The 10836-nt window shown below is 47.2% G+C and overlaps 2 protein-coding genes across 2 annotated transcripts; one reads left to right on the top strand and one right to left on the bottom strand.

Moving 5' to 3' along the window:
• The first annotated feature begins 954 nt into the window (after positions 1-954).
• Positions 955-5602, top strand: DCDC2B (doublecortin domain containing 2B). The gene is made up of 8 exons (XM_029086320.1): positions 955-1232; positions 2118-2161; positions 2864-3035; positions 3544-3690; positions 4036-4075; positions 4791-4980; positions 5185-5285; positions 5513-5602. Exons 1-8 carry the CDS (start codon positions 955-957, stop codon positions 5600-5602), a joined length of 1062 nt encoding a protein of 353 aa, XP_028942153.1.
• Positions 5603-7971: 2369 nt separating this feature from the next.
• On the bottom strand, positions 7972-9688 carry TMEM234 (transmembrane protein 234; the record flags this gene model as incomplete). The annotated part of the gene is made up of 4 exons (XM_010173281.1): positions 7972-8033; positions 8740-8832; positions 9068-9134; positions 9537-9688. Coding segments are annotated over 4 exons (374 nt in total), but the record flags the coding sequence as incomplete, so codon positions are not given.
• Positions 9689-10836: the final 1148 nt, after the last annotated feature.

The raw sequence follows: 10836 nt of genomic DNA, 5'->3' as shown, positions 1-10836 counted from the left end.
TGCAGTTGGTGTGGAGCGATGGCACATCAAACCTGACCTTCAGGAGATGAGGCTTTGTTCCTGACTTGTGCATTTCTGGCCGTGGTAGAATCCCTCTGTGTGGCAGAGTCACCTGGACTGGAGCTTCAGGGAGCAAGTAAGGACTTAAGAGGGTTTGGCATTTAGTACGTTGCTCTAGTTCAGGGGCATTTGAGGGCCCTCAGAAAGGGACTTTCCACGTGGTGCTGTGGTTCCCTGTGGTGATGCCGAGTCTTCTGTGCAGATGCTGTTTTCCTGCTGCCTGGATGGTCGCTCTTGCCATATGGCAGTTGTATCTTGTTCCTGACGATGCTGACTTGTTTGGGAATAAAAAGCTTTCTTGACGTTTGTCTCTGAATCTGTCTGTCCCTGTCTGTCCCACCTTCCTCTCCTGGGCAGAGCCAAGTGTGTCCATGGCCCATGTCAACCCACAGCAGCCTGTTCAGTCCACTGGGATGTGGATGTTTGTCCATTACAGAAACCCATTGTGTTTCTTACCAGGTAGCAAGCGATGGCAAAGGGGTGAGAGCTTCTGGAGAGGGCTGCTCCGGGTGGGATGTGAGCTGCTGCCATAAAGACACCAGCACTTACTGGACCTCTGAGCTGGTTAATGTGAGCCTGGTGGCCGCGGTAGCAGGTGAGGGAGCTCAGTGTGGTACTTGGTGTTTGAGGATTAAAGAGCTGTGTGGTTCCTGGTTCTCTAATGGAAAAGTGCTCTACAGATTGATTGATGTGGCCTCCAGACGGGCCCACAACTTCCTCCTGTTGGGCCTGCAACCATGGAGACAGCCAGTGGCACTGGGCTGTGCTGGGAAGGGACAGCAGATGGTGTGGTTGGAAGGGTTTGGGCTCGGCGGGAGGCTGTCTGGAGTTCTCCGTGTCCCACGTTGGTCTGTTTGCCTCTGTGGTCAGTGGAGCTTGCTTAACTCCTGAAGGATGAGCTCCCGTGGCTTAGCTCTGGCACCTCCAGCCAAGAACGTGGTGGTGTATCGCAATGGTGACCCCTTCTTCCCCGGGAGGAGGTTTGTAGTGAACCAGCGGCAGTTCCTGACCTTTGAGGCGTTTCTGAATGAGGTGACCAAAAACGTTCACGCACCCTTGGCTGTGAGGAACCTCTACACACCCAGGCACGGCCACCGCGTCGCTGAGCTGGGGGATCTGCAGGATGGGTGCCAGTATGTGGCTGCGGGCTTTGAAAAGTTCAAAAAGCTGAAGTGAGTAGATGGTCCTTTGATCTCTGGGTTTGGTAAGCAGCTTTAGATCACCTCTGCAGGGAACGTGCTGGGGTGTGGATGGAAAAATGAGGTAAGAGGTTTACAAACCCAAGGAAAAACAGAGACAGAATAATTTCTTTTCCTACTGTAAACTACTGGGCATGTTCCAGATCATGTGAAAAATGCAAATATTCCTGATAAGGTCACTTGGCTCTCAGAAAAAAACTTGTTGGGGGGAGGCAGGTGTTCTCTGTCAGGGTGTGATCAGTGCTGCTCTGCCTCCTGCCTGTGTTTTGTGGCGTGTGGGAGGCTCTGCTGCCCGCTTCCCTGGCACAGCTGCAGTCACACTCTCCACCAACAAATACTTTTGCTTTGGTTTGATGGAGGTTTTTGTTTTGTTTTCTAATCCTGCACAAAGTAGAGCTGTTCTGGTTCATCCTGAAATACAGAGGGTTAAAGAGGTTTTAGTGGCATTGCTTGACTCTCGAGGGGATGTGTGTGTGCATCAGGTGAATTTGGCTCCCTGGTGTGTGTGTTGCATTTTGTTGAGGAGGTGGTCCAGGCTGCGTTAACTCTGGTCAGCCCTTGGAGCCTTGATCAGAGAGTAACACAAAGAAATAAAATGTTCTGGGTGTCTTTAGTATGAGGATCTGAAAGGGTCTGTATTTGGCTGGGAATTTCTTAAATGTAGCAGACTTTAATTTAGGCTGAAGTTCTGGGACACCATGAGGTGGGACACCTGGAGAACTGTTCCAGAAGTGACCCAAATAAATGATCCACACTTCTGGGAGTGATGCTCCAAGGGAGAACAGTCAGTCATTTCTCACTGCCCTTTAGTCAGCCATGGCCCAGTTGCTTTGTGGCAACGTTGTCTTGTTCTCACAGCTATTTATGTCCTGGAAGGAAGGAGCTCCGTGGGACAAGGACCGGTAAGGGTCTGCAGGTGAGTCCCTGAGCTGAGCGGAGGCAGGAGGGGAATGAGAGGGGAGATGTGAGAGACATTAGGGCTGGAAATGAAGAAACTAAGGTTGAGCTGTAAGGCTGTGAGGTGCCCAGTGGAGATCAGTGCCACGGGAATCAGTAGGACGTGAGACAGCGCAGGGGCTGCTGCTGTGTTACCTTCATCCCCCTTCACTGTGCAGGGAAGGATCTGTGCTCAGAGGTTTGCCCCCAGTTCTGGGCTGTGCTCAGCTATGTGAAGAGCCTCTCCAGCCTTGGTGTTGCTGACAACAAACCCCACCTAGCAGCAGCAAGTGTGCGGGCAGGGCAGGTAGTGTGGCAGGCAGGGCCTGATGGAGAAAGGGAAGGGCCCTGGGGCTTGGTGCCAGGGCTGTCGCTGTTCTTGTGCACTGAACTCGGTCTCTAGTTCTGCACTGCAGCTCCCTGGAAGTCGAATGTCTTGGCACGATGGCAGAAGCACCCTCACCAGCCCTGCACGATACAGTAAGTGCCTCGGTGTTTTCTCCTTGAAAGGTCTCTGGGAATGTTTTTGGAGGCTGGAAGAGGGAATTACTCTGGGAGGTCCTGGGAATGCTGCCCCACAGGGACAATTCCCAGCTTCTCTCAGAAGTATTTGTTGTAAATATTGTCCCAGCCCCAGTGGCTGGGGTTTTTTTCCCCACCTTCCACAGCTGCAGGAATAATGGCTCATCTGGGTTGTTTCTACCGCAGTGTTTTCCGGAATGGGGATTTGCTGAGCCCTCCTTTCCCCCTGCTGCTCCCCAAGAGCACTCCACTGCAGTGGGACATGCTCCTGGCCACACTGACAGAGAAAGCCGACCTGAGCAGCGGAGCTGTTAACAAGTGGGTGTCCAGATAAGGCACCACTGGCTGCCCTTTCCTTACATCCAGAGCATAAGCAGCTCTGATGAGCACAGAGGGCTGGGAGTTCAGATTGCCACTTCTACTTTCCTTTTGCCATCTCATTTGCTTTTCATGTTTTTCCATCTTTAAATCAGAGAGAACCCCAATGTCCTGGGTGTTTTGTGAGGAGGGCTGATGTTGCTGGTGGTCTGGTGAAAAAGCAATATTCAAACAGCAAAGCATGGCATAAAAAGGTGTTTAAGTCTAGAGAGAGGGGCTTTTATCCCACAAATACACCCTGCCTTCTCCTCAGACATCTACTTGCTGACACTCAAAGAGAAAGCTGAGATCTGCTGCATCTCACTAGTCCCTGGGTGCTTATGTCCTTGATGGATCCTCTCTGACTTGTCTCGGTCCCATTTAACACTTTTCACATGTTTGCTTCCACGCTGAGGGGTTGTTCACAGTCTTGTGACAGCTCTAAAGCCTTTGCTGTCTCTTCCTCCAGGCTCTGCAAGCTGGATGGAACTCAGGTGTCTGGTGGGGAGGAGCTGGTGAATGGTGATTACTACGTGGCAGTGGGCAATGAAGAGTACAAAAAACTGCCTTACTTTGAGCTGCTGGTGCCCCAGGATTCTGGGTGCAAGACGCTGTGGTACGTAGACTGTGGCTGAGTCCTCTCCATGGTGGTCTTCAGCTAAAGCCATGCTTTTTGTAGCACTGTCTGCTTCAAGGCTTGAGTTTTGCTTCATGTCTTGGAAGTTTGGGAAGAAAGAATGTGAAATTCAGAGTTCAGTGCCAGAGAAAGCAAGCGGTTTGGGTGTTTCTGAGTTGAGTGTTCATCAAGCACGGAAGAGCTCCTGCCCATTAGGCTGGACACTGAATTCCACAAGTGGAAAAAACACCTACAGGGTCCCTCTGTTATGGGAAAAGGGGAGAGTGTGTCCTCCTACAGCTGACTTCTGCCTGACGCTGAGAATCTGCTGCTTTTTTGTTACAGGAACTACCCAAATACCAAGCACAAAAAATACCACAGAAGGGTAAGTGGCTCAGCTGGTGTGGGACTGTTTGCAGTTGCTTTTGTGCCAGCACAGTGGATTTGTACAGCAACCTCCATTCCCAATTGCCATGGCTACAGCATCCTTGCTTGGCACCGTTCCCAAAGGAGAGGAGCTAGAGACAGCTATGTGGTCAGATCACCCTGGAATTAAATCTCACTGAATTAAAACTACTTAAGGTGTCCTCACTCACCTCTTCTCCTTTTGGGCTGATGGGCAGGGAGGATTCACCCTGGAGCTAGGATATCTTTCCTGCTCACTGTGTGGGTAAAATGCCCAACAGAGGCTACAGATAGAGCAGCTGGGCTGTCCTGGATTGTCTATTGAAAAGTACATCTGTGCTGTTTTGAAAGTGTTATTTTGCTTTTAATTTTTTTTTTTTCCTTTTTTAAATTTGTTTTCAGTTGGGTGAATTCTGTGCCACCTCTCAGGATAAAGCTGGTGACTCTGCTCTTGCTGAACCACCTCAACAGGTAGTAGTGACCACAAAAAGTGTTTTATGTTTCCCTGTATCTGTTTTGCTTATAGTATCAACTTAAAACCCCAGTCAGAGCATGCAGAGAGCTTTGTACCAGTTGGGATCAAGGGTCACAGGGGAAAGTTGTGGTGTTTAGGGGATTGCCCTGTAAAACTTCCCTTATTTTATAAAGTGTTTTGTCAAGAAGCCCTATCAGAAGTGTGTGATGAATACTTTCAGCTGCACAGTCGCAGGCTGCAGACCAGAGGAGTTGCAGAGAAAGACAAGATCCGAGTTGTTTTTCCACAACTGCAAAGGCAAGCCAGGAAATCTCACCTCAAAGAGGAAGAGTCCATTTTCCATGTTAAACCTGTCCGTGCAGGACAAAACAGGAGGAGCAACAGGAATGTGCAGCACTGGCCTGATCAAGGTAAAGGACACTGTAGAGGAAGAGTGGCTTTACTTTGATGCTAAAGCACAAAATGCCTGCAGATGCACTGAAAGAAAGCAGTGATACATCCAGTAACTTCTGCATTTCTGCTTCGTTCCTCATCTGGGCACACACAAGGACCTTTCTGTAGCCTCAGCAAGACCAGGCCATGGCTCCAGCTTCTTTCTTTTCTTCTCCTCGCAGAAGAAAGCATCTATAAAACCAGAGATCCTAGGAGGGAGCTGCGAGGTGCCCAGGACTTAAAAGAGGATGAACACACAAAGGTGGATGTACCCATTGATCAGGTATGAGAAATAATTTTCTGTCCTTTTAGGAATCTCACTGCTGCAGGGAATATTCATGGTCCCACCAGAATCTATCGGTGCCACAGGTTTTGCACAGCAGGGAGGCTGAATCCAAGGCCAGCCCTTCAGAGCCAGCCTGAAGACACATTAATTAATCAGTATTTTGTAGCAGTTGCTTGGCAAAAAGCCCTTCAGTTTTCTCACTTGTTTGAAGTCCTGTCCGTTAGCTTTACAAAGCACTGCGCTTCTCTTCTACAGTGTGTAAAGATGAAAGTAACCACCAGAGGGAACTTGAGAAACCAGAGGACAGTGTGTAACTGCAGGGCTTTGCATTTTAGAAAGCAGAGAGGTTGTCATCTGGGTAATGAACATTTCCCTTCTGGAATGTGAGAGTTACAGCTTCCCACTGCAATAAGGATATCAAAGGCTTTCCTGCATTTTTTTTGTGTGTGTGTACTATTTCTATCCTTACTCCTGTTACAGAAAGTTGTGAAAGGAATTTATACCAAAAGCCAAAATCATACACTGCAGTGAGGCATTTATTCCACATAATGGTTCTGTGAAGTCTGTAAGATCCTTCCTGGCTGTGTTCACATTTCTTATGCTGTAATTCAGTGCCCCCAAATATAACTTGTTAAGCAGAACTTGCCTGTAGCCAGGTGAAGCTTAGAAGCTGGCACAGAATAAACATGTAATTCCTAAAAGGACTGAATGGATTTATTAGACAGTAACAAGTTTAAATCTTTTTTTTTAAAGGGGAAAAAAAAAGGTGTCCTTAAAAAACTGTGTTAAAAGTGTCTGCAAGATACTTATTGCTCATGAGTTATCCATGTTTTAAACTTTTCATAAGGACATTTAGAACTGATGTAATGGGATGAATGTGTTCTGTTGTAGGTGATTCACAGTTCTGCCTAGGTAGTCTCTTTGGATTAATTAGAACTTCAAAGGAAAACAACTCCTTTGAACTTAAATTAGAAAAAGCCCTAGCAAAAAATTACCTAATGGTTCCTGACTTCTTGGCTCAAGGGGGAGGGAGCCTGGTGTCCTGTGTTTGCTTTAGAGGCTGGGCCAGCATTTCTCGATGGGGTGGGCACTCTGATGCTGCTAATTTCCGTTGGCTTCCCCCCCAGATCACACTGCTATACAGTCGTCATTCATTTCAGTGTCACAGCTCCCCTCTGCTGTGGGACAGAATCATTAGGCATTAAATCAGCTACCTGTGAATTTAATGTAGAGACCCAAGTTTGCATTCCAAAACAGTGATGAGACTGCAAGCGGAATGCAGGAATTTAATCCCAGAATCTTCCTGTGATAGCAAAGTGCTACATGAATAACTGTATTTCTTTCTCACTGCAAAAAGGCACAGACTACAGAGAAATCACAAAAGACTGGGGCAAGGAAAAAGGATGCCAGTGACTCTGAGGATGAAAAGCACTGAACGATGTTTCCCTTGGCAGCAAATCGCTCTGAAGAGTTCACAAAGGGACCAGGAGGTAGAGGGACCATTAGATACCTGGCTGTCTGCACAGCTGCTGATAGCAAAAGCATGTGAATCATACATCTCTGTAACACCACAGCCTGGCCAAGCTTTTGGATGAATTAACAAACTCTTCTCAATTCAAGCACCCTCATCATCTGGCTTTGAGAAGCAGAGTACCAGTGAACAATGAATCAGATGCACAAACTCCTTAAATAATGAAAGTCCTCTTCCTTTCCTCATCTCTGTGGTGTGAGGATGGGGCAGAGGAGATGGCTGCTTTCTGAACTCTAATTAAACTGGTTTGTGTCTGAACTTGGGAAGGAAGAATAACCAAATAGAAAACATGCTCCTATAACAAAACACCTGCCAGGAAGTTTGTTCTATGTCAGACACTTCTTACAGAGATTTAATTGCATCACTGTCCCTCTGATTTGGAATCCTTGGATAATGTTTGCAGCAATCAAACCTGTTCACAAAAAATATATACATCTTGTTTCTGTTAACTTGTTTTAGGAGCATCTGCCTGATTTAGGAAAAGTCATAGTAATAAACAGCTCTTGTACCACCCTTCTTTTGTATTTATTATATGTGTTCCTGATTAATTACAAGGGTAACAAAGAGTTTTGATTCTGTGATCTACCTGCTATTTTGCACTGATAATTTCACTGAAAAGAAAAACACCTTTCCTTCCCTAGAGACAGGCACTCTGCAAGACTCCAGGGGAGAAAAGTGATGTGATAACCTCAGTGCAAGGGGCTGTGCAGTGTGACTGGGTATGTTGCAGCTGAGTGCAGTGAAGGAAGCTCCTTTCACGTGCTTGGCCATGAAAAAAGGAGAGTTCCTAACTAAGATTCCTTCTACACAAAAACCAGTTGGTCCCAGAAGCTCCCACTGAAAGATTTATTAACCATTTATTATCCCTCCAGCGCCCAACAAGACAATTCAATCATCTTTCCCTTGGAACACCCACAGACAGAAAATTCCTGAATTCAAAACATTAAATAAGATGTCCTTGCCCCATGCCTTGTTCCACCCCAGCACTCAGGGAATACAGTCAGTGTTTGCATGGTTTGTTTTTGACATCTGTGTACCAAAATACAGCTTCCTAGGTCCAAATGAGGTCCGCTGCTGAGCCAGAAGCCCCCCTTCAGCCACAGGGGTTACCTTTGAACAGCTTCACTTCCTCTGCTTCTCACCGTGTCTCGTTCAGGAACCAGCTATGCAGAGCGTGACTCCTAGGACAGTGAGCAGCATCCCTGCCACAGCCCCTGTAGAAATGAACAATAATATATTGAGAACTTATATAATTCAGTCAGACCTTCTCATTGCTAAATACACGCTGCTCAGATGTCATGGTAAATAGGACAGCATCAATGTCTGGACAGATACAACCTGGATCAGGTGAGTTCTGAAGGGGTCTGGATGTTTGGACTGCCTGTCTACATGGGGCAAAGCATGGTTCTAAGAAAATGTTGCTGATTCTGTATGGCTGGCTGGTGACAACTGTGCTTAAATGACCAAAAAAAACCCCACCTCAGTGTTTTTTCTACAGTTATTGTGCCAGGTCCTGATGTTTTTTAAGCTTTCAAGTTTCCTGCCATTTTCTGACTTTCTAATGTTATTGGGAGGATGTGAGGGAAGGAAAGAAGGATGAGTGTTGACATTTGGAGGCTTATGGGGCATTCCTTTTCCATGGTGGGCTTATGATTTAGTGCTTCTCTTACACTTAAATATCTAGTTACATAAAGTCTCAGGCCTATAAACTCTTTTTAGCTTAGAACAGCCTGTTCTGTCTTTAAATTTACTAGCCCTGCCCACTTTCAAGTCTGTTTCACTTCCTTTTCAGCTCTTAACTAGTTAAAGCCCTTCTGTGGGTATTTGCTGTTTCTCAGCAGACCAGAGGGAAGCCCACACTATTAAGTCAGCAAATAGATGCAGGAAACAACATGAGGAAATGTTTTAAGTGTAACTTACTTTTACCACCAATGTCCTCTCCCAGAATCCTCCCAGTCACCAGGGTTACTATCAAAGCCAAGGAGTTACAGAGTGGTACTGCCAGGGACAGGTCTGAAACGGAACAGTTTTAACACAAACAGTTTAAAATATTGTTTGGTTTTTAGCTGAGACAGAGCTAGTGAAACCACCACAAATGGATGATCTTGTACAAATCATGTGGCATTTGTTTTATTGGTGATTATTACATGAGCTGGTTGATGTTTAGCTGGGTCACCAGACTAAATCCATAACACTGCTCTTCCCAAAATCTTGATCAACCTGCTCCATGAAAGCAATGAGAACTCACCTGCGGATGCCAGGGTGACATAGAAGAGGAGAGATCCACCTTGATTGAGCAGAAACGGCACCATGTACTGCGGGAAGAACACAGGCCTGTCAGTTGCTGCTCACAAACCCACCACACACCCCGCAGTGAGTGAGCCCAGACCTGCTCGCCCTGTGCCATGTTTGGCAGCGGAAATGTGGGACGCTGGCGATTCTGCTGCCAAAGCTGCTCAACGCCTTAGTTCCCCAATCTGCAGAAGGCAGATTGTGCTTATTTCATGCAAAATATGAGGGTTAATGACCTGCTGTCTACAAAAGCAATCTCAATTCTGAATGGGAAGAGCAGTGCTATAGGCAAGTAAATGAAATATTGCTGAGGATAAGTAATTCTGATGATAGATAGAATATTTGACAGTTTAAATAAAAGTATCCAGAAGTAAACAGGTAGGAACAGTTTGACACCCAGCTAGGGAGCCTGAACAGGTTTGTACCTTGTAGTTGAGGCCCAGGAAGCGGATCTCTGCCAGCAGCTGCTGCAGGCGGCCCTGGCACTGCACCTTCTCCAGCCCCGCTGCGCCCGTCCGCAGGAACGGCCCGGTGCTGCCCCACAGCACGGCCACCAGCACCAGCGCCGCTGCCTCTCCTGCGGCACAGCCTGGGCTCACTGATGGCCCCAGCTGAGCACCAGCCTGGGTCTGTACCGGGTCACCCCGGCCTCATCTCCCCGCAGAGTACCTGGCCTGGCCCGTGGCCATCCCCCATCAGGGACAGCGTTCCCCAGCTGTACTGGTTTCACTGGGAGAGCACTGGGCTAGCAGCCAAACACAGCCACTCACTCACTCCCCCCACCCACCCGCAGAGGATAGAGGGGAGAATTAGAGGGGTACGGAGACTTGTAGCTTGAGATAAGAACAATTTAATAATTTCAAATAAAACCAATAATGATAATAAAATAATATGCAAATAAGTGATACACAGTGCAATTGCTCACTGCCTGCCAACCAAGCCAGGTCCATTCTCAGATAATGATCCCCGAGGAGTGACAATCCCAAAACCAAACCCAATCCCAAAAAAGAGAGAGCCCGAGCGAAAGCCAGAGAGAGAGTGAACCCCCACAAGCCTGGAAGAGAAGGCTCCGGGGAGATCTTATAGCGGCCTCCCAGTACCTGAAGGGGCTACAAGAAAGCTGGGGAGGGACTTTTCATAAGGGCAACTAATGACAAAACAAGGGGAAATGGGTTTAAGCTGAAAGAGGGGAGGTTTAGATGAGATATTAGGAAGAAGTTCTTCACTGTGAGGGTGGTCAGACACTGGAACAGGTTGCCCAGAGAAGCTGTGGCTGCTCCTCCCTGGAAGTGTTGAAGGCCAGGTTGGATGAGGCTTTGAGCAACCTGGTCTAGTGGAAGGTGTCCCTGCTGCTGGCAGGGGGGTTGGGACTGGGTGAGCTTTAAGGTCCCTTCCAACCCAAACCGTTCTGTGATTCTATGATTCTAAGAGAGTGACCCTCATTAATATACCAAACGTGATATTATATGATATGAAATATCCCACTGGCATCTCCAAATGCCAATTTAGCTTATTAATTTAAATATTTCTCACACCCTCCTAGACCTTGCACTTGTAGACTAGCAAAAAGTAAAGCCCTTTGACTTCCAGTGACAGTTTAAAACATTGGTATGTTATCAACATTCTTCTTGTAACAAATCCAATACTGAAAACAACACACAGCGCTATTCCAGCTGCTAAAAACAAACCCAGCTCTGCCTCAGCTAAAAACAAGCCCATGTCTCC

The sequence above is a fragment of the Antrostomus carolinensis genome, unplaced genomic scaffold, assembly GCF_000700745.2.
Source record: "Antrostomus carolinensis isolate BGI_N321 unplaced genomic scaffold, ASM70074v2 scaffold6670, whole genome shotgun sequence".
Taxonomy (NCBI): domain Eukaryota; kingdom Metazoa; phylum Chordata; class Aves; order Caprimulgiformes; family Caprimulgidae; genus Antrostomus; species Antrostomus carolinensis.
This window is presented reverse-complemented; position numbering and strand designations above follow the sequence as displayed.